At 50.7% G+C, this 27,361-nt stretch overlaps 1 protein-coding gene across 16 annotated transcripts in view; it reads right to left on the bottom strand.

Annotated features, from left to right (window-relative positions):
• Window positions 1-27,361, bottom strand: part of NFASC (neurofascin) — a 94,688-nt gene that overhangs the window by 16,405 nt on the left and 50,922 nt on the right. For 5 of the 16 annotated variants that reach the window (XM_064471972.1, XM_064471971.1, XM_064471975.1 and 2 more), the window contains 18 exons: window positions 26,692-26,876; window positions 26,184-26,315; window positions 25,727-25,870; window positions 25,217-25,328; window positions 24,952-25,118; window positions 24,235-24,382; window positions 23,488-23,612; window positions 21,922-21,957; window positions 21,042-21,143; window positions 20,731-20,928; window positions 19,731-19,801; window positions 18,294-18,516; window positions 16,076-16,191; window positions 14,607-14,811; window positions 12,529-12,651; window positions 11,730-11,903; window positions 9,743-9,757; window positions 2,741-2,938 (listed from right to left, as the gene is read on the bottom strand). In XM_064471972.1, coding sequence (XP_064328042.1) covers window positions 2,741-2,938; window positions 9,743-9,757; window positions 11,730-11,903; window positions 12,529-12,651; window positions 14,607-14,811; window positions 16,076-16,191; window positions 18,294-18,516; window positions 19,731-19,801; window positions 20,731-20,928; window positions 21,042-21,143; window positions 21,922-21,957; window positions 23,488-23,612; window positions 24,235-24,382; window positions 24,952-25,118; window positions 25,217-25,328; window positions 25,727-25,870; window positions 26,184-26,315; window positions 26,692-26,876 — 2,474 coding nt within the window. The remainder of the gene's footprint in view (window positions 1-2,740; window positions 2,939-9,742; window positions 9,758-11,729; window positions 11,904-12,528; window positions 12,652-14,606; window positions 14,812-16,075; window positions 16,192-18,293; window positions 18,517-19,730; window positions 19,802-20,730; window positions 20,929-21,041; window positions 21,144-21,921; window positions 21,958-23,487; window positions 23,613-24,234; window positions 24,383-24,951; window positions 25,119-25,216; window positions 25,329-25,726; window positions 25,871-26,183; window positions 26,316-26,691; window positions 26,877-27,361) is intronic. The other 11 variants (XM_064471977.1, XM_064471979.1, XM_064471983.1 and 8 more) reach the window with 9 other exon arrangements.

Genomic DNA, 27,361 nt, shown 5'->3' with positions numbered 1-27,361 from the left:
CATACATGTATGTATATATTTTTAAAGCTCTTTACGTTGTGACCACACAAAGCCCAGCTCAATGAGAGGTTCGCAAATGGACGGCCTTGCTCATCTGTGTTTTGTGAACATCTCAACGACAGTCAGTGCAAGGAGGGGGAATCACTTGTGCACCACCAGGATTAGCTCTGGTGCGCTCTAAACAGCCGTGACCGTGACCTGCCTTTTCCTCTCCCGTCCCCCTCGTGGCCATGGAGCATCGTTCCACACGCAGTAATTAAGACCGAGTAATAGGTTGCAACCGTGGGAGCTGGCAGGATCTCTAATGGCATCACCACCCTATAGAGTCCCCACGCGATCTGATGCTTACTGGTGATATACTTAACCACAAAGTCAGTTCCTGCAGAGTAATTGTGGCTCCAGGTGATGTTTGCCCAGTTACTATTAGCCATAGCTCTTATGTCCCATATGGACGATCCATTGGTGGCTGGTGGACAGGTTAGAAGAGGAGTTAGTATTTTGGATTATACATGAATGAGACCTCATTTAGTATCTGGTGTGGGTAAAACCTTTCAAAATCATTGCTGGTGTTTGATCTCAACCTACGAGCGTGCCTGAGGACGTATTTGTTCATTCAAGATCCTTAACTTTAAACTTTTGGGAGAAGTTTGGTAGCAGAAACTCATTGCGTATTGGTGTTTAAGTCCAACTGCACTCAGCTTATCTTTGCAGTCTGAAGACTATTGTGGCACGCCCCTGAGGATTTCGGTCAGCAGGGAGATCTCCTGGCTAAACTTGTGCCCAAATGGACACGGGAGACGCGTGCCTGAGTGCACACGGACTCACTGCCACAACTGAGAAGGAAAGATCGGGAGAGAATATTGTCGTGTTACTGGGTCTAGAGACAGCCAGCGGGGCAATGAAGTCACTCGTTTGTGATTTTGAAGGTAAGGATTGTCGACGTTGCTTTCGCGAGCGGATGAACTTAATTTCTGGCTAGAGTTTAGTGTGCGTTTAAGTGACGTCAGGTAAGTTACACCTTGATTTTATTATTGTGGGTATTATTATTTACTTTAGGGTGTAGCTCAGGTTTTGGTTTGACAAAATACAGATTAATAACTCCCGTCCCTGGGATGGGGCCAGCTCTGTGACTTCTAGGGAATTGCAAGGACCTGACGCTGTGGGGTCGGGGACGTGACCTAGAATCCCTCTTACAAATACAACCTGTGCTGCCACATGGCCGCCCTGTCTGCCCGCATTACGGCTCAGCCTCTTCCCTCGTGTCCCCAGGGTGGTTTGGGACACGCACGGTTCCTCTCGCAGCTCCTATTTTCCTCCCCTCTCCTCTCCCTGCTCTGTGGCAGCGCGTGCCTCGCCGCTTAATGGCCTATTTTCAGTTAGCAGCGTTTTCCCACGTAGTCATTTAATAGCGAGAGTTGTGGTAGGGATCTTGCTTCATTACTAAGACCTCATACATAGTGATGAAGCTGCACCTGTATATCTTGCACCGGTTTTTAAGCCTACTCTTTCGGCAGCGCGGCTCCCTGCGTGCTTCCCCTCGGCTCGCAGTTAGCAGCTTGGCACAGCCTAAGGGCGTCTCCGCCCGGGGAGGTGCGTGGTGCCGCAAGCTGGGACACAAATTCATGTTTCTTAGTTCAGGGCTGCATCTTTCATGGGCAAATGAGTGCAGAGCAGGAAATGTGCTGCTGATTTGCAAATCTGTTGTGCTGCGGGGTGTCAGGTGGAGGCTGGTCCGCCCGGAGTTTGGTTTTTTTTTTAGCCATCCTGAGCTAATCTTATGCAAGAATGTAAAGAAAGGGGTCTGAACTGCTTTAATCGAATTTCTTGAGTTAAATGGGTGTCAACTTTGATATTCGCTACTATTACCTCCTTTCCCTCTTTATGAAGAGTTAACAAGGGCTTCTGTAGCTTTTGCACTTGCCTTTTTGAGCGTATCCTATCCAGCTACGTAACTGAATTCTTTTGATTGCGTTCCCTTTTGCCACTGGTTTATTTTTTAAAAACCTGAATATGCCTATCCAAAATGATTTATTAACTGTACATACCCTTATAACAGTGTTCTAAAAACAAGGCTTAGCAAGATACACCTCTCTGTATCTATCAGTGAAACACACATAGTAGAGAATAGTCCTCCACCAAACAGTTTGATCATCCCATCCTAGCTGATCGCATGGGAAGTTTATCTTGACCTGATAAATACCTGGCACACACCTGCGTGGTGTAAGTTAAACCCTTCCCCAGCTCTCCTGTGGGCTATGGCTTGGTTACATTGCAAAGAGCAATAGCATAAACCAAGAGAGTCATATAAATGACGACAGGTCTCTTTGCTAACAGTTGATGTGCTAAATATGAACTGACATCTCCTATAATAGTAACAAGAACCCCTTTTTAAAGGCAATAAGATACGAGGCAATACTTCTGAGAGTTTTTTAGGGTCTTCTGCCTCCTTCCTAAACACTGAAGCTAATTCAGCATCGAGACACCCCGGGGGAGGCCGTGATACCCCTGAGACAGAGACCGGGAGGGTGGCACAGAGACTGCCAGACCCCCAGATTGCTGGGAACCACTTGTGCACCTCGACTCCTGAGCCTGTGTCACCTCCGGCTCCTCACAAAGCCAATCCCAGAGCGTGGGATGTCTTAAATTATGCCTCTGCCCGTTATTAATCCTTGCTCTGAGCAAGATGCGGGGAAGGTCCCAGTAGGGTTAGAAGGGTTAGAGTAAAAGGAAAGTGCAGTACCCAACTCCTGCTTTGTGGTGGCTGCCGGAGCCCTCTCTGTAGCTGTTGTAGTGCTTGCGACGGTGGTGGCGGGCAGAGTGGTGGCGGCTGTGGTGGTGGTGGTAGTTGTGGTGGTGGTAGTTGTGTCGGTAGTTGTGGTAGTTGGGGTTGTTGTAGTACTGGTTAGACCGATTGTAGTTGGAGGCAACCCAGTGGCAGCTGGGAGAGGGAAACACTGGCTTTTTAGACGAGGTGATATCTCCTCGGGGCTTGCACTCGCCATCCCCGACGGCTGGACGCGCAGGCACACGAGAGAAAGCAGAGCAGCACGGCACGGAGGCGGGGGGACCGGGGCGGGAGGCAGCCAGCAGCACCGGGAAACACGAGGCTGAACCCCTTTTCCCATCCCCGTCCACGTGCAGGGATGGCCGCGCACCCGGCCGAGGGGCAGGGAGCGATGCTGGGGGCAAAGAGGGGCAGCAGGCAGGGGGCTGCCCCCAGCAAGCTGCTCCTGCGCACCCGCTGCCTGCACCCGTGCTTTGATCCCTTTCCCAGGGCCGAACAACCTGCTTCTCTTCTGCCTTTGCTCTGCTGCCAGTACCCCCCTGGGCTTAAATCGCACGGAGGGCATGGAGGGAGGAAAGCGAGGGGTGCTTGGTGGGTGCACAGGGCAGGCTGTCCTTGCCCCATCGTCCCCCCCATGCAGAACTGCGCTGAGAGCACTCAGGGCTCCCTGAAATAAGAAACACGATTTATCTCTTAAGAAAACATGATAATCCCATTTGTCGTGGGCCAGGCAAGGCACAATTACATTAATTCAGCAGCCCCTGGACTACACCTCCAGCACTGTTAAGCTGCCAATTCAGCCTGCAGCTTCTCAGCTGTTTCCTTCCTGGCTTGTCTCTGTACTAATACCGCAGTCCGGTGACGGAGAGGCTTTAGCATTAATGTGGATTTTAGCTCGTGGGTGAGCGATGGTACTTTGCCATCACTGCCCCTCACAATTTACATTTAAATTAGGACAAAGGGGTTGGCACACCCCAAGCTGTCCAGGGGAAAATCTGAGCAATTTATTTTCTAAATAGCCCCTGTCCGCATCTCACCAGTGCCGTACTTCCAGAGCAAAGGGGTAAATGTGCACTTTACGCGCTCACCCCACAGTGTGGTTGAGAGGGTCCTAAACACCACCAAAGGGGAGTGCATTGGCTTGGGCCTGAAAACCTGCCAGCAGAAAATGCAGCTGAAATGCTGCTTAACCTATCTAAGGTAAATGAGCGGAGGTTTAACCTGCGATGCTTGCATTAGATTATATTTACTTACTCTTACTGTAAATAAAGGGATTACAAATCCCCGTTAGGCAAATGAAACCGGCTATTTTAAATATCAGCCGCAAACAAGAATAGCTCTAAGAAAGTACTTCTTTTAAAAGGTGTCCCAGAACCAAGCCAGCGCTTGCTTTTTCACCAAGTCCATCCCCGAGAGGGCCAACCCCTAAAGCCTCAGCCCTTCCAGAGATCCAAAAGCAGAGAAGAGCAGTAGGTCACTCAGTCCCTCTCCCTACCGACCGCAGCTGCAGTAAAACCACAGTTACCGGCACATCCCAAAACCACCGGCCCCCCCCCCCCGCAACGTGTGCCCGGAGAGCAGCGCACCGTCTCCATCACGGTACCGACGCAGCATCGCAGCCAGGCTCATGCAGCAGTGCAGCCACCCAAAGAAAGCACCCGCCTGGCACAGCCCGTCGCTGCCCCGCGGCCGGGTGAGGGGCTCGGGGGGGAGCGGAGACGGCGGCAACAGGGAGGGGACCCAGCCTGGGTGGGAAGTGGCACGGCTTTGTCCTCGGGTGTCTCCAGCCTGACCCAGCCGCAGCAATAGGGGTGCTGGGGGTTTTGCTGGTCTGCGTTTCTCTCACCCGGTTACTGACGGAGGGCTTTGCTGTGTCCTGAGGCTGTAAGTTACAAAAGCCTTTCTTGGGTTGTTGAAGTATTAACATTCATCTTTGCTGATTCACAGCGGGTTTTTTTGAAGGTTAAGAGATTAGGGTCACTAGGTTAATATTACCATTAACCCGATTAAGCTGCAGTCCCTGAATAGGTTTGCAATGTACACAAACAGCACCACAGACACTAGTTATTAGCTAATGCAGCCTCAGGGTTTCCTTTGAGAATCCCTGGCTCCCTTCTAAGGAAAATAGGACCCAACAAGGCACAAAGTAACTTGCTGAAAGGCCGGAGCTGGTGGGAAACCCCTGGCTCCCAAGCGCTGCATCATGTCTTTCCTGCACAGCACCTTCAAGGCCAGTCTGCATCACCTAGCACTGATGTTAACAGCTTTAACAGGAGAGAGTCAGCTTTAATGCGCCCCTAGACCCTAGACAGGCAGAGATTATCTGGGATAACTCAGAGCTTCACTATCCCTCGTGTAGGGTATCACCTCTACGGAATACATACAGATACACACGCACGCAGGTGAAGCTGCGGTGCCAAGACCCTCCTGGATGCTGCATTGACCGAAGCGGTTCAGCATCGGTCTGAGCTGTGCTGCTCAGCGCCGGCCGATAGCGATGCCAGGCAGGATTTGCCCGCACCACTCCAGCGCTCCGGGGGAAGTGCTCCCCGCGAGCAGGGCCATCACATTGCATCAGGATAACGCAGGCTCGCTCCTGAGCGGGTCCCAGCATGAGAGCAAGGAGGGGGTGTTGGCACTGGGGATAAAAATGATACTGGAAGGACTAAGAACAGGTAAAAAGTGGGATCAGGTGAGTCTGGAGAGCGATAGTTCAGAGGGGAGGATGGGAGAGCATCTATGGGCAGCACCGTGCTGCAGGGTGGGATGGGGCGGTGGGGAGGCAGCCCTGCGGCCAGCCAGCCCGGCCAGGGCTCCCACAGCCATGGTGGGATTTAGGGCTAAGCTGCCCTGGGATTCAAAGCTACAGCCTCTTTTGTGTGTGAATATGAAATGTATGCGGGAGAAAAAGCTCAGCTGGGTGATTTGGGGAAGAGAAGATAAGGGGCATTTTCTAGGCTTTGAAATCCATCCCCTAATGAGAACTGATTTCAGTCTGGGGGGAGATAAAGGCGGTCTTTGACAGCGATCAGAGCGCTCCAGTGTCCCCTGAAGAAAAGGGCACCCCACCACGGGGGAGCGGCAGGGAGCAGCCTGCGCGGGGCCGCAGCCCTTCCCCCGGGTACCTGGGGTCCCCCGCTCGCTGCCCTCCACGTCGGGGCTAATTAAGGAGCGTCAGATCATTGCTCCTGGCAGCAAAAGGGGGGAGTGGGAGGAGATGGAGGCCTGGGTGGCATTTCCAGAACTGCTTCTTTTGAAAAATCTACAAGTCACACACATCCTTCTAAAAATATGGTTGTAACATTTCATCGTATAACATATAAGGTATAAAGTTTCTGAGCTTTGCAGAGTAGCTGAATTAGTTTTTCTGCATTCCCAACACGAGGTTCACTCGGGGCTTTGACAACAGTTGCCTCAAGTTTAGGTACAGGACCGAGCATTTGTGTGATGGAGAAAAAATTCCACCCCACCTCTGAAAGCAGGAGGTGGTGCGGAGAAGGGGCTGCCACTTTCCCAGTTGCAGGGCTGAGCAGCACCTTAAAAAACCAGTCATTCAAGCAGGCTTCAAACTGCCCCAGTACAGCCAGGAAAGCCAGAGTAAAAGCCAGCAGCCACAATTCCCCTTCACTTGCTCCCACCGTAGCCTGGCCCATCTTCCTGGAACCATCTAAACGACCATTCAGCTCATTAATAGGCCCCGTCTTTGCGAGGCAGAGATTGCTTTTTCTGTCTGCAAGATGCATTACCCTTTCAGGTAATGGAGACCGAGGGGCGCGGTGGGGAGGCGATACGCTGGTGTAATGGGCAGGGGCTGCAGCAGTCTGGCTGCAGCAATTAATAGGCTAAGTAACGAGCGAGATGCTTGCAGCAGGGCGGTGGCGCTCTGAGCTGCAGCTTGGCTCCTGTGACCATGAACGGGCCAGTAAAAAGAAGCCCAAACCTTACACCAGAGCTGTGTGAGGCTCAGATTAGGAAAAACTGAGAGGAAAACTCATAAGAGCAAAAGGGGCATATTTAAAGAGAGAGCCCCTTCAGAGAGGGACTCGAGTCCTGCTCCAAGTAGTGTAGCAGTTCCAGCAGGAGTTGCATGGGGTTTTTTTGCAAAATACAGGAAACAATACACATCCCTACTGCTCTTTAATTATTTAAAAGTGCTTTTAATGTGTTGTTAGGCTGTAGTAACAGCTCTCCCTTGGGTGTGTCTACAAAATAATTGGGCTTGGAGAAGTTTGATTAATTTTTCATGAGTTTTGATGATTAGCCAAATACATTTTCAGAGATTTATATTTTCTTCTCGCCCTCTCCCAGTTTTTAACAACAGAAGGAAATGGTGAAGTCTTTACCATAAAGTGTTCCAAATCTGATGCTAGCTATAAGAAATTCAAGAATAGAAAAGAGCAATTGAGCAGCCTCTAAAAGAGAGGGGTCAGCAGTTCTCTCTGTTTCTACAACGAACAATAGGCTCTTTCTCCTCTGGTTCCTAATTATGGAGAGACAAGAAGGGAACAGAGAAAAGTCAATGTTTTTTTCCCTTAAGGTCTAAGACCAATACTTTTTATGGTCCTTGAGAAAGTTTTTCAATACACATGGATTGTAAAGGATCCCGTTTTGGTTTTTTCCCCTCATTCATAGCATAAATGAGAGCCCTTTCTTTTAAATGTCCTCTCTTTTCCCCTATCACCTCTCCTTTTGTCCAGCCTTGGCTTCAGAAAGGTAAAGCCTTGCCTAAGGGAAACTCCCTGCACTTCACTTCGATTCCATCAAGCTTGTCCAGCTTCTCATACACCTACAAAACAGGTATGACCCTGTGTATGTGAAGTTACCTCTGGAAAAAAAGACCTTTTAATTTTTTTTCAGTGCCAGCAGCCAAGAGCAAATGGCAATTTAAGACAGTTTTCACTGTGAATCCATAAAAATCTACAAAATCTAGGTCACTGAGCGGGACATAATCTTCTGAGAAAGGTCAAGCAGTATTTCACGCGAGCCCCGTACTTGTTAGGAAGAGAACCAGCCTCTTGGGACAAACACCGCTCGAATTGTGTACCAGCCCCCGCCCCGTGCCCTAACGAGAACTGACACCCAGCTCAAGAGCTGGCAAAGCCGTGCGCTGGGCTTGCACTGCCTTGAGTTCCCTGCCTGCAGCACGGTGAGGACGCTGCGGCTGAGTTAGCACTTAACGTCCTACTACTCCGGTTACTAACTCCTACGTGCCTTTCGGCGCTGGCATAGCTTTTCACTTCACTATTTTTCCTAGTGGAAGGTAAAAAATAGAGGGGTGGGGGACCAGCGGGGGCTGTTCTTGTAGACTTGTCCTTTAAATGGCATTTCATTCATCTAGCTTCCAGTGGTATAAGAAAGTATGCCTGAAATTACATGATGCTGGAAAGGTAAAGGGATCAGGTTGTGTTTCCAAAGTTCAACAATACCCGCTGCAAGAAAATCCGGATTCTTGTGGCTAAGCTAAACCCTGGCCAGAGTATGAGCTCTAGCAGCAAAACAGCCCTCCAGACTCAGAGGATAGAGCTCCTCTAAGCCAAAAGGTTACGTCCAGTTTCAGTTTCCCACCACCCAAAGCAGACCAATCTGTTACCCCCTTTTCCTTTTCTTTTTTTTTTTTGGGAAGAGAAAATATAGCAAGAAAAAGATTGGCATCTACTCAGAAAGAAGAAAAAAAAACAAACCAAAATAATAGTGGGTAGAGAGAAATCACTGCAACAAAATAAAAGGAGAAACATCTATGAGGTAGGAAAGCAAAACCTACAGGTGCAGAGAGCTGGTCCTGCACTTGTATCACTTGGGAAGAGTCTTCCCTAAGAAGCTGTTCCTCCTTGGGAAGCCCCGGCAGCCCCGGGGCCGTGTCCAGCAAAGGCAAAGCACGACTTCTTACAGAGCCCTTGGTGCAGGACAAATGAGTGCTGTTGCTCCAGACCAAAAGCTTTTCGGCAGCATTCGGGGTGTATTTTGGCTGGCTGCACTCCCTAGCGCTGCCGATAGCCCCCTGCTGAGCTCGGTCACGGGGCAGGGAAGTCGTGTCTGCAGCTTTTGTGGGGTGGGTGTCCTTTGGGCTACCAGAAGTTGTGCTTATGCTTTGGATTTTGCAGGGTTGACACTGGGTAACTGAGGATTTGGGTTTCCTTGAAAGCAGGTAGAGATGCTGCCCCTCCCCGTTACAACAAAAGGTTTCGCTCTGCTTCAACGCTGCTGTAGAAATTCGCAATCGAGGGCAAAGCCAGCAATAGCCTCGCATGCAGACATGCACAGCTGTGGCGCAAACGCTGTCCTTAACCCTTTCAATGGGCACCTGGAAACAAAAGGATTCTCCTGTACAAAAGCCCTGGCAGCCTTAAAAGAACCCCGGGGAGGTGTGTGCCTTGGGGTGCCCGGAGGCTGCAACGCCGACCTGCGCGGCCAAGCGGGGCAGCTGCTCCAGCAGCAGCAGCGCAGGCCCTCGGGCTGGGAAAATGCAGCTCAGATACTGCAGGGCAGAGCACAGGCAGGCACCACTGACTCAGGGAGGGCTGGTAAACCGTCCTCTGTATCTCGCAGGGCAGGGATGTTGAGGCTTAAAAAGAGAGAGGGCTTTGTGCAGACCTAGGATTAAAAACCTCTTTAACGGGGCAACTTGACTCCCATTTTTGTTTGCACAGTCTGTGGCAGCTGCGGTGTTTGGTGGGTTTGGCTGCCGTTAGGCATCTGGGAGGTTGTTAAACCCCACTCAGAGATATTTTAATCTTCGCAGAACCCCACCCCACCCCGCCCATGGAGCCTGCCCTAGCCCCTGCTGCCTGTGGGGCTTCGTTTTACCTGCTGTCGTTTCGTATGTCCAATTTAGACTCCTGACGCTTCACCTTCCCATTGAAAGGGTTAATGGAGTGCATGCTTAATTGCCAGCCCACCCGAGCGAGCGTGGAGTGAGCTTTGCCCCATGCCTGTTACCTCCTCCGGCTGGTACGGTACCTGGGGTTGGCGTGGCTTCAGAGGGCAGCGCCAAGGATAGAGAGGGGAATACGAAGAGAGCATAGAAAAGAAGGGAAGAGAAAACAGAGGAATATATAAAACAACCAGAACACACCAAGAGACTCGGGACCACTTGCACACAGTCACCAAAGACTTGAGAGAGGGAAAACATGCGTTAGCCACAACCCGTCACCCTCCCGTGCATCGGAGCCACTTGCGCAGGGCAGAGAGAGCAGCGGCGGCCCCTTGGAGAGGGACGTTACCGGCTAAAGACACACCAGCTCGGCGGCGGAGCTGCCAGTCGTGTCGATTAAGCAAAGTGCTTAAATCTAATCTCAGCAAGGACTGGGTTTGACACTCTGCATTTCACCTTAGTTTCTTCTAGTGTAATTCTAACATCAGTGCTCCTCCTGCCTTGTGTGGGTTGGAGCCCGTGGTGCAGAACATCACAGAGATGGATTTTATTTAAACTTCTCAGGTGAATGAGTCTGGCAAGCAGAAAACAACCTCTGAATGCATTAATGGGTTTAATTTTCTGAATCTGCCTTTTTTTTTTTTAATTCCAAACTCATCTTTCGTGTAGCTTTACAGCAGGTACCTTCGTATCAAAGCTACTCGTACTTACATGCCTGTCAGTAGCAGAACTCGCCTATGTCGTGTTGTACCTCAGGGTCTCCTGTTTTGAGGTCAAACTTTGCCATATCTCTGTAACTTCAGACTGGGATTTGACTCTAATTTTTCTTGCTGCTGAACAGCCAACGCTTTGTCCTTTCGCTAAGTGGCAGCAGCTCGTCCCTTCGGCGGGGGCAGCCGGGGAGCGCTGGGTGCCACCGCCCCTCCGCATCCCCAACCCCGGGGACAGGGAGCCTTACCTTGTCATGCTGGCGTACACGGTACCTGCTCTTTCCTGATAAAATCAGTCAAGCAATATACAACAGCAGCTGGTTATGGCTATTCTTTAGCTGTGCTCTCCTAACAGTCACTGTTAGCAGCATATAGAAACGAACCCAGTAGAGCAAACGTATGTGAAACAACTAGAACTATTGGCTATCAGCACCGACAACTTCAATCCCGTCCTTGTGCTCTAAGAGTTTGTTCAGCAAAGCTCCTTCTTAAAGCAATGGCATGCCCCCTCTCGTCTGTGCCGGGTGTAACTCAGCTGATGGTTTTCCCATAGCATATGCAGCCCCATCTCCCGTCCTCTCATGGCAACTAGCAGTGCTGGAGCCCACCTAAGAGGTGTCAGGAAGCATTTCATTTCCACTGGGTCACCAGTAGGAATTACTTTTCCTACTCAGAGCCATTAGTTGGGGAGGGGGAGATGGAGGAAAGGAGACAAAACCCCCATTAAATCAGAGCACTAACCAAATCATAGGTCTTTTAGCAAAGGCTAAAGAAAGGAAGGAGCCAGCTTTTGTTTCCCTGAGCTCCCTCAGGGCTCCTGAACTTTCACTTAGTTTGATGAATGGCCCACAATGGGCATTTAATCTTATTATGAATCTGGGCGTAGCTTTGGAGGGTCAGGTCAGGTGCTGGTTATGGGGTGACAGGGGTGGCACTGCAGCCCCTGCCTGGGATTCGCTGCCCAGAGGATGCAGCTGCTGCACCCCCTTCGAGCCGCTTAAAAATCACCCACATCTGCCCCTTATTTAGCTCATACAGAGAATGCAGCAGGGGGGATTAGAGCTTCACCTTTAGCAGGCTGAGAGCAAGATGCTCTCCTGCTCCAGGGGCACTGAGGAACGCTAATTGCTTGGGGGTCAGCAAGACCCAGCTCTGTAGCATTTCTGCTGCAGTCTTCGGCCCTGGTTCATCACCTCTCTACCCCTGCAGTAGATAGTAGCTCTGCATCAGTTACTATCTTGTACTGGTTGCTCTGTGGACCACCTGATTCTCTGACCTGCCGTTTTTGGCTGATACGCGTACCATCACCCCCCCCCCCCCCCAACCCCTCAGCAGCGCCTGCAGCTGTTGCTGCTGCACATACCTTCATTCAGCAAGGCTGGCGACTCCTCCACTAAGGTCTCTCCTTCTCCCACCTGGGTCCGGGCACGCAGGAAGAAGCGATAGCGCGAGATGGGATCTGTCCTCTGCAGGGTGAACCTTGTCTGATTGGGAGAGAAGTTCTCTACCAGGGTTCGGCCTGTTTTGGATCCGTTAACTGGGGAGGAAAGGCAGGTCGTGGTGGCTTCAGCCTTGTTTCAGAAGTACTGTGCTATCTACCTCATCGCCTCAGCCCCACGACCAGACCTGCAGTCAGCGTGGGGCCACATGTGCCCAGACCTATAGCTGCTGTGAAATACTGGTGACTTAGTGGCTGGGGGACCTGCTAGCGGGGACATTTGGGGTTGTATAGGTCATCTAGGAAGGGCATAGCACAAGTGCCAGGGTCTCAGAGGAGGCTGTACCGCCCCAGGCATCATGCTGGGCTCTGCAGAGCGAGCTGCGCTCCAGGCAGCATCTCCTGCGCAGCTGGGAGCTTGCGTTTGTGTGAGCACATAAACTACTCAGACTGCGTTTAAAGGGCTTTCTAAATCAGAGATCAAACTTAATTCCCTTCAGTGGTTGTCTGGAGAACCGCGGAGCACCCGCCACCCTCCCTGGTTAACTGCAGCTGCCCAGCACTGCGCCGGGACCCCTCTCCAGCACCAGCGTATCTCACCTCGCGATGAAAGCCTCCAGTTCCTACTGAGAGCTTCCTGTGCTAGGTGAGGGGGTAATTACCAGCAAAGAAAATAGTTAATGACTTAATTAGTATCACTAAGAAGATACCATGTGGAACGTACAGGCTTGATATCTAAGGTTGTATCCTGTGAGGACGCCATTGGGGTGCTCTGGGTGATCCCACTCCAGATTGATGCTTTCCAGATTTGGCTGTCGGATTCTTAAATACCTGGGGGAACTGGGCACTTGGGAGGAGGATGGGACCAGGAGAGAGATGGAAAGAAGAAAAAAAACATACAAGATAACATACCTTACATTATACATCGCAGGCTGATGATACACTCAAGAGACTCATAAATACACGCACGCATTTAACAGACACACTAAAGGTCAGAAACCGATGGAACAAGAATCTGTGCCAGAAACCGTGCGCCAGCCCAGGGTTTTCAGCAGCGTGTAATGCAGGGAGCAGACACCAGAGCAGCTCTGCATGCAACCCCAGCCCCGGCAGCACCGTGCCCGTGCTGTGCTGCGCTCTGGGGACCGCTGCCCTCCAGTGCATCGCTTGGCCAGGCACCCGCAGAAGATGCTACAGCCGGGAAGTGGAGCTGTGACACAGATCAAGTCCCACGTCTGTACGTTGGTCGCATACTTTACTGGTCTTGTTTACAGCCCCCGTGCGGCCCAACGGTTACATCTCGTCTATTTGTCTGGTGGAACAGTGGGAAATAGTGTAGCAGCATCTCTTACTGCAAAGAGTCTTTGTGTTATTAATGCCTGGAGACCTCTAACAGGGAGCTGGTGCACACACAGTGGTCCTTACCCTGAGGAGTGGCTGCTTTTATGACTGCTTATTCAAAGCTAGCGAAGGAAAGAAAGCATTATACGTTCTTGAGTTATTCTCCTGCTTGGCTCATAATTGCAGTGGTTTGACTGGGGAACGAACTGGGCTCTCTGATCTGAGATTAGCGATGTATTTTTTTTCAACAGAAGATTTGAGGAATACCATTCAAGCTCCTAAATGTTGATATATAGTCAATAAAATCGCTTAGTGGTATAGGAAAAAAACCAACCCAGATCAGCTGTTTACTTACAAGAAGAGTATAATCTGCTAAAATTGTTTCTAGCAATGCCACCCACGTATGCATATAGCTGCCCCCAAACGCTCCGTGCCTCTAGCACACAGGTAAGCGGCTCAGTCAAAATGCACTTGGCTGCAAAACCACCCTACTGGAACAGAGGCCTTTCTTTTTAAACCAGCTTAACTATGGCTGGTCAACTGAAAATCCTTAGAAAATGGTGACAGCATCCAAGAAAACATTAAGGAAGGAAGAGACAGGACTGAGAGATGCTGTTCTTGTACAGCAGGAGTAGGATGAAGAGGAAGAGGAAGACCCCATAGTGTTATGTGTTAGCTGAGACAGGATTTGCTTCTAGCTTCTACTGTTTTCTCCTCTTGCGTTTTTGTAACATACTGTGCCAAAAACATCTGTGCTATAGGCAGATTCGTTGCCAGCCACTGAAAATACAGCTCTAACAGAAAGTTATTGGCGTGCCTATAAATAGCTCCTGTGACAGCAACAAAATTAAAATCTCAAGTTCATCCTTGACACAAGCTCTTTAAACAGAAGAATGAGGCACTTTTGCCTTAAAAGCCTGACGGGGTATTAGTGACAGCCTTTCAGAACAAATGTGCTTAGGTCTTACAGAGATTTTACTGCCTTTTACTGAGCAAGATGAATATATTCACTCCCGTTTCACCGACCCGCAGCGCAGGGAGGTGCGGTGACATTTGCAGGTCAGGCAGCAAATCAAGGGCACGGTGCTGTGCCTCTGAAGGGGCTTTGCCAACATTTTGCTTGTTCGGCCTCAGAGCTACTTGCTGATGTGTTCAAAGTACCTGAGGGGGTTTTTAGATTGATGAGACAGCACCGGTAGTTAGCTCTAGGTGTAGCTGCAGCGATGTCACCCACCCCACGGTGACGAAGGCGTACAGCAGTGCCGTGTGACGGCGATGCTGCCCAGAAGATGCTGCCCAGGCTCAGCTAAAATCGTCCCTGGCGCCTCTCCCCAGCAGCATCGTGGCTTTGCCGCAGAGCGGTGCAGCGCCCGCTCCGCTCTGCAGAGCTGAGCCACCCAAACCTCTCCCCGCGCGCCCGAGGGACGGGTGCCTGCACAACCCCCCGCCCCGGGAACGTACCTCCTTCGGGTGTGGGGAACTCCTTAACTTCACTGCGTGGCCCATCGCCTCTCCCGTTGGTTACAACCATCTCAAGCTTGTAGTTGCTGTAAGGAAACAGCCGGGACACTATGCCCCGGTTTCGGTCTCCAGGAAAACTCACATACTGCCGTTTTTTGGAGACCCACAGGTTCTTCAGCAAACTACTGTCTCTCCAGAAATAGGCCTTCAAGAAACATGCATGGCAAGTGAAGCTTTTCCCATTTAAGTGCAATTTGGTTTTTTTTCATTAACAAAGCACAGCAAAACTTTGCCTTTCCAAAGAGCAGCTCTCAGCTGCAGAAGCCTTTTAGAGTAATTAATGAAGGTCCACGCTCTCCCAGCGAGGCAGGTCAGTGGTGTTACCCGAGGAAGAGCCTGAGCATGGGGTTAAGTGCTTACCGAAGGTCACAGAGCAAAACCAGCTAAGCACAGACTACAAAGAGCTGTTTCTGGCTCCCGCGCTCCAGGCATCAGGTGACTCTCCCTTTCTACCCAGATTAGTACCATAGTGGTGTACAAGGAAAGGTGGGATGAGTCCAGGCACAAAGTCTGAACTTGGAAAGTCTCCCAGTTGAAGGCCTGACTGGAAATCTTATTTCATGCAGAAATAAGATTCATTCAGAAAATAGACCAGAATGACAGAGCAGAGGCAGAAAAAAATAAATGAAAGCAGTACCCAGGGAGCTTTCGTTAAGTCCAACAGATTATTGGATTTGGAATGTTACAACTGTTTGCAGGACACGCGCTTTTGGAAATGTCTTAAACTCTGAGAAAAGGGGCTCTGTCCAGACTTTTGCTTGTTTTGAACGGGGTTGATCCTCTATACAGAAACACTGGTATTTTACCTTAGCAGTAAATAAACAAACAGGATCCATGCTGTATTTAGTTGTCTGTTAGTCTGAACTGCCGGGTTTAGCCTTTGCAGGGGTTGGTGCTCATTAAAAGACGATGTAGGTACTTTGGGGATGACACAAAAACTAGCCTGTTTGTACCTATCTGAGGTCACCCCCCACCAGAACCAGCCCGCCTGTGGTTCTGGGCAGCTCTAGAGCCAGGAGACACCGTGCTGCATGGGCAGGACCACCCCGAGTGCCTCTCTGGGTGCACAAGGGCAGCCCCACTTGCTTTGTCTGATCACCCCAGATCCTGCGGGCAGGCACTGGGAAGGACCCGCCCGGCGCCGAGCCCTGGGGGGAGCAATGGGAGATGTCCCCGGCCCCGTCCAGGCACCACAAAGAGCAAACCAAGGCCCTTCATTTCTGGTGCTGCTCCAGAGCGGAGCTCAGCCCCTGTGGTCTGCGCCCCAGCCGTGGCAAAAGGGTCCTGATGGCCGGAGGAGAGTTTTCTGTCATCCCCATCGCGTGCAGCTCCGTCAGCGGGGCCGCCTCGGCTTGTGAGAAGGTTAGCTGTATTAATAGTCAGTGCCGAAGAGGTTTGGTTTTGCTCACTCTGTACTCCTTGAGCTGTCCCTGGATGGTGTCCCCGTGCACTCGGGTCCAGGTCAGAGCAATGGCAGTGCTGTTTAAAACTCTTATCCTAACATCTGTAGGTGCAGCCTTTGGATCTGAGCGTTCAGGGATAAAGCAGAGCGTACGTTAGGCACCCAGCACTACCCTGGAGGTCAGACAGACAGACACCCCTCTGCCCCCCTCGCCTTTGCCATGGTTTTCTCATTGCAGCATTGCCCGGCTGCTGCAAACAGCCGGCTCTGCCATCTGCTGGCACCCTGGCCGGCCCTGGCTGCCGGCAGTGTTTTCATGGGGATAATCATCTCCTTTCCCCCTTCCTTAAATCCAGTTTCTGAGGATTTGCAAACTTGATAACAGAAACAAGGAGCAATAGGCCAACTCTCAGCTTCCCGGCTGCCCTCGGTTGGGGTGAGCAGACCCTATGACCCTGCAAATACCGAGACTAGCATCCCTTACCTCTGTCCCCCTCACTTGCTCCCTGACACGAGCATGCTTTAAAAGCTGACTGCTGGGGTTTTTTTTAGCAGCACTTCCACAGGAAAGAGGGGGAAAATAACCCCCGTATTTCATTCAGCCAGCCATCACGAGAGTATTCGTGATCCGGTTAATAGCAGGGCTTCCTACCCGCTGCTGCAAGAGATCGTGTTGGCAGCGAGGGGGGGGTCTGGCTCGCCTCCCTCTCCGAGCGAAGGGTAGCACAGCGCGACGCTGCCCGGCAAAGCCAGCCCGCTCCTGCTGCAGCTGATTGGCCACTGTTAGACCCAAGAGTTACAAAACTACCTGTTATTTCTGTTAATCTGGGTTTGGTCAGAACCTACTGTTGATCCAGTTGGGTTTTTTTACCTCCTTTTTACAGATCACCTGCTTGTATATAGAAATTTGCAGTTATTTGTGAAGCAATTCGGACGTGGCCAGGCAGGGACTAGTGGTTTTGGTTCTGGGGTTTTTTTTTAACATGTCCCACCCCTTGGGATACAGAACAGATTTGTCACTGGGGTGTGGTACAGGAGCTTTGGTGTCCCTGGTTTACCTCCAAGCAAAGCGCACACGTGTGCAGGTTCATTCAGATCCTCCCAAAACTCAAAGTTATCGCACAAGTTTTCAACTGAAACTAGAAAAAAAAACCAACCCCAAACCTGGCAGTGCACCAACGGGTAGTGCGGAGACAGCGGTGCTGTCAGGTGCTCGTGCAGCTTTTCCAAGCACCAGCCTCCCAGCTAGGTCCAGCTTTGCTCCCAGTGCTCAGCTCTTACCCTGACTCCCACCATTTCTGCCCGTTTTCCTTCCCGTTGCCCTGTCTCCTCTGGGAGAAGATTCCCAGCTGGAGGATGTGTCGTGCATGTTATCTCAGCACCGAGATTACGGATTTTCTTGAAATTGCTCTGCCCTGTTTATGGCCCCTTGACTTCAAGCCTAGAGCTGTGGATGATTAGCTGGCTTATCTACCTTACTTCTTGGTGATCCTAAAGTCATACAGCCAGGGACCCCTGCTGATGCTGCAATGCAAGGAACTAACATATATTTCTTTAAAAATAAAGCTGTTGGCAGCAAACCACATTATCCTAACAGGATAAGGATAATCGTAGTTCAGAGTCTTGGATGCTACAGGCACAGAAAGTGATACCAGTAGCCCAAAAAGAAGGTGAAAAGAGAATTAAACAAGCTGGGTGCTGTTTTGCGTGACCGGGTGGAGAGTTTTAAAGGAATATAAGCTGAGCCGATGTTGTGTTGCGAACGGGAGCCCAAGCTGGGGCTTAGCTGGGACCTTATCAGAGAGGCACAAGAATCCAGTCCAGGATGAACCAAGGCCCTTTTGGCCATTCGTAGGACCTCTCATCCAAGATGACCTCGGTGCTCTACAGATGTCAGGGGCAAAAAAATGTAATGTGGTTTATTGGAATACAGCCAGAGCCCATCTTAAATGAAATCTTGCTGACTTCACACTCAGGGTGTTATCTGGGTATTACAGGGAGCAAGGGAGAGGCTAAGTGACTTGGGTCATTCCAGCAGCTGCAGGCAGAGCCCGGAACAGAATCGAATGGCCAAGCCTCTCTCTTCCAATGTCTGGAACTGGATTTTTGTGCCAAACCAAGCAGTGCTATGATCATGTCCCGGGCACAGGTGCCAACCCACTGACCTCAGGTGGGATCCTGCCCTTCTGAAACCCTTAACAATCTCTGGCTGAGAAAATACTCACAATCTTCCCCTGAGTAGCCGATGACGGTGTCAGGCTCTGGTGCTCTACCAAAGTCGTTCTCTGCCTGCACTTTGATCTCGTAGGGGACATAGATGGGTGTGTTCCAGACGACATGCCTTGGTGCCTTCACTGTCTCATTGTACCAGCTCCCTCGGGGGTCTCTTCGCCTCCATCTCACGATGTACCTGAGGTTGGGCCCATAAGCTTGAGTTGCATTCAGAGGCTTAATGGACCAAAACAGAAAAAGAAAGTGAGAAGGAGAAAAAGCAGCTGTATTTCTTTGCAGTGGAGCTCCAGAAAGTTCTGTTCAGCAGCTGGTTCTTATTTCATGCTCCATCAGTGAATCTCAAAGAAGGTCAATACTTTTGTTCCCAGGGAAAGACATATCTAGTTCTTGCCCTCCAGACCTAAGGCAGGACCAAGAACCATATCATTATATTCCAGTCCGTACTCCCACTGCCGTTTCTGTCCTCGTTACAGATGCTGGCTTATCTGTGGATGACACCTGCTGGTCCACAAAGAAAAGCAAGAGCTGGTCTCTGTAAGCCCTATATACTGCGTAAGGAATCAGACTCTCTGAACATCCTCCCTAACTCGTATCTGTGATCCACCGTCATTTATTTGGGGCTTACATAGTTGCAAATTATTGTTTTTATCACAAATCATCTTCTAGGCACTAACAATCCCTCTCTTGCAGATGCATCTTCTGCTTTTTATTTCCTTTATGATCATTAAGGTTATGGTAGTCTGTAGGTACATCGCACATGCTACAGATGCTGAGTCCTCTATATGTCAGCATTGTGACCATAAAGGTAAGATCACAGAACCATTAAGGTTGGAAAAGACCTCTAGGATCATCAAGTCCAACTGTCAACCCAACACTACCATGACTCCTAAACCATGTCCCCAAGTGCCACATCTACACAGTTTTTTTTAACCCCCCCCAGGGACGGTGACTCCCCCACCTCTCTGGGCAGCCTGTTCCAATGCCTGACCGCTCTGGCAGGGGAAAACATTTTCCCTCATCTCCAACCTAAACCTCCCCTGACGCAGCCTGAGGCCGTTCCCTCTCGTCCTGTCCCTGGTGACTTGGGAGCAGAGACCAGCCCCCCCCTCACTCCAGCCCCTCTCAGGCAGCTGCAGAGAGCGAGAAGGGCTCCCCTCAGCCCCCCCTTCTCCAGGCTAAACCCCCCCAGCCCCCCCAGCCGCCCCCCAGCACACTTGTGCTCCAGACCCTGCCCCAGCCCCGCTGCCCTTCTCTGGACACGCTCCAGCCCCTCAAGGCCCTGCTTGTCCCGAGGGGCCCAAACCTGAGCCCAGCATTCGAGGTGGGGCCTCCCCAGGGCCGAGCACAGGGGCCCCATCCCTGCCCGGCTCCTGCTGGCCACACCAGTGCTGACACAATGGGTGGCTGTCAAGCATCAAAGAAGAACTTACTGTCCAGGTTATCTCCATGTTGTTTTTTTGGGTTCCTGCACCTTGAACTCCTGTTGGATTAATTTCAGGACCTGAAATTCACATTGAAAAAAAAAAAAGCAGTTTATAATGTTGAAAAATTACCATTTGAGTGGTTAAAACCCTTTACCGTGCTAGGCAAAAGTACTTCCAAGACAGAAGTTAATGGCCTGATTTTTCCAGAAGTTCCCATTCAGGTTAATGGAACATGAGACTATCAGCACTCTTGAAAACCAGGCCATTTATTTAGGAGCCTCCTTATTTTTTTTTTTTCAAAATGTCCTAAATCTTTGAAAGACAGCCATTATGAAGCAACCCCAGGAGCCGAGTCTGACACTTTTGAAATCTGAAACAAGAAGAGTAATGCCAAAAGCCAACGCTAGATGCCAGTAGATATTGCAGAAGTATCTCTGCAATGGTTAAATTGAGAAATGCGGCAGAACTCCTAAGCTTCTTGTGAATTCCCCATATGAATTTTCCCAAGTATTCTACAACGTACAAAGCACTGGGCACGCAAACTGAAGACCCTCCTGGCCAGTTCTGGCAGTGGACAATGAATGAGCAGTTTTGGAACAAAATGCCTTTTGCTTGTGGCCAGTTTACACTTGAGTCTAGTTTTCCAAGAGACTTCTGGGCTTCCTGTGGTCAGAAAGGATGAAAGACTTTCTTAAGAAAGCGTCTCTGTAAGGTGAAACCGGGCTTTCCTTCAACAGATTCTGCTGGAGCAACCTTTGCATAAATCTTTCCATTTGAGTTTTGCTGCTCTGCAGGATATAAGTCACAGGTTTGAGGGTGCGATAGATAAAATTACACCCCAGCACAGGCACGGCCCAGCTCATTTCCTCACCCATGTAAATCTGTTCCTGTTATAGGACCTGTGACCATACACCTCGAGGGAAGGGTCTACGCAGAGAGCGGTGGCCAGAGGCTAAGAACAAGGTCAAGCCACGGCGGCAAGAGGGATGGGGTGGACGGTACTCACGCGCCCCGTTGGTCTGGTATCGTTCGGAGGGCACACTGGGCAGGCTGCTGCCCACGTCGTTCACCGCAATCACCCGGAACTGGTAGTTGACGTAAGGAGAGAGGCTCAGGACAGCCGAGTTGACGCTGCCAGGGTATCTGGAGTGGTTATGCCACATGCCGGGTTGGAACCGGTCCTCCTCAAACTGGACAATGTAGTCTGGGGGAGAGGGTGGAGAGGTGAGGTTAAGAGCTCAGCTCGCAAGGAGAGTTCTCCCTCCACCATGCAGAAGAATGTGAGGGGGATACGGGGCAGAGGGTCCGGCAGCTGACCTGTGATGGGGCTGTTATTGTCATCTCCGGGAATCCACGTCAGCCGCACGCTCCTCTCAGCCAGGTCTGACAGCTCCAAGTCACGGGGCCGGTCAGGTCGTTCTGTTGGCCGAGTAACGAGACAAATTAGGCTGGGACTGTCCCAGGAGCTGGCAGTCCCAGTTCCCATCCCTTCTCCTGGGAGGGGAAGCCCTGGCTGTCTTAGCCCAGACCCGTGGGAGGACACGTGCCCTGTGGCACGATTCGCGTCCTACAGCTCTTGGTGAACCAGTACAATTTTTAAAATACAAATGTGCTCACATATTAGTTGTGCCCTGACTTGAAACCCTACCTGTTCCCTGTACAACTGATGTTATCTGGTGGTGGAAGCACGATACGGTGGCTTAGCAGGGGAATATGTGATCTTACAACAAACTACACACAGCTGCCCAAAGAATAAATGCAAACAAATAGAACAGAAAGGACACAAAGCCTCAGTGAAAATACATACTTATTAGAAATGCTCTGGGCACAATTCTGGTTTCTTTATCTGGGCACAATCCACATGGTTGCACAGAAGCAGCTCATGCAATAACAGTAGAAACAGTAGAAACTCCTTTCCAGGTCAAGAAATTCAATGAGATTTTTTTTCCTCCCATTTCCAGGTACCGGTAAGATGATTCTTGCACTCAAGAACTGGCATTGTGGGACACGAATTGATGCGACACAGGCTCTTTCTACCCACAGCCATCTGGATGGGTTTTCAAGGACAACATGGGCAGGACTTGGAAGCATCAGCTCCCAGCTTTTTGAACCCTAGATTTTCTGTTGGCGTTGTTGGCACGGCAAAACAAAATCGGCTTACAAAATAAAATAAACCCAATGAATTAGTGATGATTACCTTTCGGTAAGTCTCGCAAACGGTTAGCAGGGACAGCTGCAAGGTAAGACATTGGTTGTTAACGGTGTTAGTTTAGTCATTAAGCTTGGGTGGCCAAAGGAGCACCTGGCAAATACAAAGTTACACACACAGTTACAGATTTCAGAAGGATCTGATTCTGCCTGGGGGCCAGAGTATTGTAGCATGGTAGAATCACAGAAAGGTTTGGGTTGGGAGGGACCTTTAGAGGCCATCTAGCCCAACCCCCCTGCAGCGAGCAGGGACATCTTCAACTCGATCAGGTCGCTCAGAGCCCCGTCCAGCCTGGCCTGGAATGTTTCCAGGGACGGGGCATCGACCACCTCTCTGGGCAACCTGGGCCAGGGTTTCACCACCCTCATAGTAAAAAATTTCTTCCTTAGATCCAGTCTAAATCTCCCCTCCTTTAGTTTAAAACCATTCCCCCTTGTCCTGTCACAGCAGGCCTTGCTGAAGAGGTCACCCCCACCCTTCCCACAGCCCCCCGTTAAGCACTGGGAGGCCGCAATAAGGTCTCCCCGCAGCCTTCTCTTCTCCAGGCTGAACCACCCCAACTCTCCCAGCCCGGCCTCGCAGCAGAGGGGCTCCAGCCCCCGGAGCATTTCTGTGCCCCCTCTGGTCCCGCTCCAGCAGCCCCGTGTCTGTCCCGCGCTGAGGAGCCCCGACCTGGAGGCGGTGCTGCAGGGGGGTGTCACAGAGTGGGGCAGAGGGGCAGCACCCCCTCCCTCGCCCTGCTGCCCGCGCTGCTGGGGATGCAGCCCAGGGCACGGCTGGGGGTCTGGGGTGGTTCACCTTTACTCATAATTCTAGTAGATGGCAAAGGGGAAGCATCAGCCCGCTATAGAGTTAATTAGCTATTAGGGGAGAAGGAAGGGAAATAAATCAAGCCCAGTCAAATTATTAGGGATACAAGATTCATACTGCACTCTGACTTCTGTAGGGCGTTGCGGGTCTATGCCAGCGGCGCTGGCAGGTTGGGGCACTCCTGTGGATGCAGCACATCAGCAGGATCTGAGGTGGCCAAGAGCAGGGACTGATAACTCTCTGTTTTGCGAGTAGATCCGGCAGTGTACATAACTGGGTGTGGGGAACGGGTTTAGGTTTGTCACTCCCCACACTGGAAAGGGGACCTGCAAGGCTAGGAGTGGCTCCCTCACCCCCTGGTTTCCAGTGTTCCTCAGCAGCCTGACATTCAGTTAAATCCACTTGCACATTTAGGACTGTTCTCACAGCGCTTCAACATTCACATTTGGATATTTTTAGCTGTCTGTAATAACTGCTCTTTTTTTTTATTGGGGGGGTCTCAAATGCAAGTTTCCTTCGACTCAAATTCAATGCCATTGTCCGAGTCCACGATTAGGCAGCACGTCCTTGCCGAGTCTTGCAGCCACAGAACAATTGCTCTGCCAGCATCTCCCTGAGCATCTCTGCTTCAGAGGACGATTCAGCGATCACAGATCACCCTTTCAGTCTGACCTTGAAGTCAGTCTGTTGTATTAAAAATAAAGCACGTAGCTCCGTGCCAGTACGTTGGCAGGACAGCTTTACCTAGTACGGTGAGGTACGCTTTAGCCGAGTCCTTGTCCAGCTCCGTGCTAGCTATGCAGGTGTAATCCCCTTGGTCCTTTTCAGCCACGCCATATATTGTCAGACCGTCATCTTCTTTCTTCATCCTTAAAGGGATGAAAACGATAATCACACAACTGTGCCTAAGCACATTAGGCAGCAGGCTTGAGGTCTAACTGTTCTCTGATAAAATACATATAAAAGCCCAAACAGAACAGGAGGATGTCTCTGGTCTGAAGATCTTTATCAGCTAAAGATGTGTTGAGTTATTCTTGGCAACCTCATTTCCTAAAGAATCAGCGAATGTGCTCTGCTATATATCTGGAATAATCACGCTTTTAGGAAAATAGTCTGACCTCTGTGACTGGCTCATGTCCCATGATCAGATCTCACTTCATGAGAAAGAAGTCAGCTATGGAAAGGGAATTACAGCTGTACCACTCAGAGGAAATCAACATTAATTTTGAAGTAGCTTGTTATTAACCCACCCATTTGATCAAGATGTCCTAAAATATCTGTAAATAAAACCTAGTTGAAGTCTGACAATGCAATTTTAATTGCTAGGCAGTGTCTGTTGGAAGGAGCTAGAAACAAAGTACCAAGAACAGCAGATGTTGACTAGATGGGAACGTGATGGTTGTCCATGTTATCCCTGGTGTCTCCTGAAACATTCTATAAAATGCCTGACAATCCTGGGAGAGAAGAGCCACGAAACTGTTAAAGACAGACCTGTTTCCCATGTACAGGGGTGCATCATCTTTCAGCCAGGTGACTGTGAGTTTCAGCGTTGGGTCGTGCTTGATACGGCAGTGGAGGCGAGGCATGGAGCCCCTCTTCACCACCTGATCTTCTGGTCCTCTCACAATCCTGGTTGGGTCTGCACAAGGTCAGAAAGCAAGCGTTAGGCACCAAACTGCTGGGTCTTAGCTCAGGAACACCGTGAAGAGCGGTGTTGCTTGGAAAGGAGAAGCATGCGCATCACGCATTTGTCCAGCTTGTTATAGCGAACTGTCTCCGATACAAATGCTTGCAAATAAATTAACAGGCCATAAACTCATAACAACCCTTTTAAAAAAATACCCAGTTTTCTGGGTCAGCTCTCAATTTTGCTGAACAGGGAAAGCCCAGGTAGAAACTTGATTCAGAAGATGTTTTATTGCCATCAGTTAACCCTGATGCACCTTTGTATTTCTTTTTGTGTGATTTATGGCATCTCACAGCTCACTACCCACACCGTGCCTTTCTACAGCTTCAGTATATCCACAGCCCTGGGGGATTTTCCGACATTATAAGGGAATCTCTACCATTTTCTGGCTTCCAGCTCCAAATTACGTAGCGCCTGTCCTGCTGACAGACTGCTGGAGCACACAACCAGCCCCTCGCTGAACCTAAGTTATTATTTCTGCTGCAAGTTTCGGAAGACCCAAGAGCCCTTTGTGCCCCTACCTTTGACCTCCAGGCGAACCTGGGCCTCGGCTTTACCCAGGATGTTGGTAGCAACACAAGTGTAGATGCCCTGGTCCTCCTTCCGAGCCATGTTCATCTCCAAGCTCCCGTTCTCATGTGCCTTGTAGTTTCCTCCGTCCAGTGTGTTCCCCTGGCCATTCTTAAACCTCACAACACCACAAAGTGCTATTGTAAGGGAAGAAAGAGGAGGAAACCTCCCCTTCCCACCCCTCTGGACTGGCTGGGGATGCGCTGCAGCTCTTACCATCTCAGGGTGGGGATCGGCGAGCCAAAGAAGGGGCAGTCGAGTCGGGTCCTGTTGTTTTGAATCACCTTGATCAGCTGATTGCGGGGGGCCAGTATCCGTGGAGGCACATCTGCAAACAGCAAAAATCACAGCCATTGAGAAAGAAAAGAAACCACTTTCCAGACTGCTGCTCCCGTTCCAGTCTTTTCATCCACCCTCCCTTCTCCTTAGCTCACTCTTCCTTGTTGGCACTTTCAAGACTCAGTAGAGGTTCTCCATTCCCTCTCATCTCTCCTTCCCTTTCTAGCCTCGCTACATGAATCAGCTCACATCTTAGTGCCAACAGGACTTGCTCAGCCTTGCCCGGCTTTGCAGGCCCATGGCAACGGCTGCTCCAAAGCTTGGTTGCAGAGGTCATGTACCTCTGTGCATTAGCCTCGGAGGAGCTAACAACAAAGAGGCAAGCAAATAGAGAACTCTCGCAGGGAAAGTTTGAGGATAAGGTGTTTATCTTCCCTAAGTACTTACCCAGGACACTGACAAAGGCATTGGCGAGAAGGTAGCCGTGCTCGTTGGAGGCGTTGCATTGGTACACAGCACTGCTGCCGATCTGCGTGTCTCGAAATACAATGGTGTCTCCAGACACCTCTCGGCTCGGGTTGGGGGGAGAAGCTTCAAAACAGAGAGGACTCTTTAAATTAAATTTTACATTAAAATTCACAAGACTCTCAATATCATTACACATCTTTCCATCTCAGCCCAGATAAAACCAGACGATGGTGCATGATCTCCCCAGCCTACAAAGACACGGTTCAACTGGCCTTGTCTCAGACAAGCAGGTGGTTTATGTGCTGCGATGCCGGAGCCCACGCACACCGCTCAGTGGGGTGCCTGGCACCCCGACAGCAGCTCTGGCTCTCACGGTCAGCCACGAGATCCTTGGCTAGGTTTTTTGTAAAGGAGGTACAGATACTTCCTTGCTCACCTTCTATGGGCTCGCCGTTCACCAGCCACTGTATCGCAGGCTTGGGGTTGCCATTGGCTCGACACACCAGCCTGCCATCCTCGCCAGGGGCCAGAATGAGGTTCTGGGGCTCGTCCAACCAGTATGGAGCAGCTTTAAAATACACCGATGCACCAGTTATAAACACAGCAGTACTACCTTGTCCAAAATCCCCTCCCTGCCCCCTGCTGAACTCTGTCCTCTCACGTGGGCTTTCTTGGGTGAGGTGAGAGCGGAAAGTCCTCTTCCCCCCTCTCTGGCCGTGATCCTCCTGCCTTGCACAAAACCGCAACCATTTATATCACGGAAGCTCTGCTGAGTTACACGAGCTGAGCTCACGTCTCACACTGCTTTTAGGTCAGTTTGGACAAGAAGCAAGTACGGCTGGATACAGCACGGAGACAGCCCCCGCAGAGCATCCCCTCCCACGCACATCCCCACGGCTTCTGGTTGCGAAGGTAAAGAAGATGGCAAGGTAAAGATGACGTACCCTTCACTCTCACCGAGATCGTGTGGCGGATGCTGCCCATCTTGTTCGATGCCAAGCAGAAATACTCCCCGGAGTCTTCCTCAGAGACGTTGGAGATACGAAGAGCCTTGTTAAAGTTTTCCAGCTTGGTTTTGCCTGCTGGGAGCTCTCCTCCTTTCTTGTACCACATGATGTCTGGTGCTGGTCTAAGGAGAGGGGAGGAGATAAACGCTTTTGCAAGGCAAGAAAATTACTCCTAGGAAAACAGTTGATGATCCTGCACTCGGAACCACTCGCACCCAGAGGGAAGGACTGATCCAACTGCCGGGATCTGCTGATCCACCCTCCTTCCTACCACTGCCCCTAAACCGGGACCCCGAGCATCAGCGGCTGCTCAGGAGCAGGGTCCATCTCACGCCTCGTGCCTGGGGATGCAGAGCGCTGGTCTGGCAGCACGTGCAGGCAGCACAGCCCAGGAGTGCTGCCAACATCCGAGCCCAGGACGCTTCTGGAGGCACATGGGCCACAAATGTCCTCACCTGTAGTTTATACAGGGTGGTGAGGAGCACTCAGGAGATTTGCGAATAGCTGTAAGGACAAACCAGTGGGGAATTATCCTTGGACAGCAAGTATGTGAAGACACCTGCTTCTCTGAACAGTGCTGCAAAACCCAGCCCTCCTGTTCGCTCCA

The sequence above is a fragment of the Phalacrocorax carbo genome, chromosome 23 (assembly GCF_963921805.1).
Source record: "Phalacrocorax carbo chromosome 23, bPhaCar2.1, whole genome shotgun sequence".
Taxonomy (NCBI): Eukaryota; Metazoa; Chordata; class Aves; order Suliformes; family Phalacrocoracidae; genus Phalacrocorax; species Phalacrocorax carbo.
The sequence above is the reverse complement of the archived record's forward strand: the minus strand, read 5'-3'. Positions and strand labels throughout refer to the sequence as shown.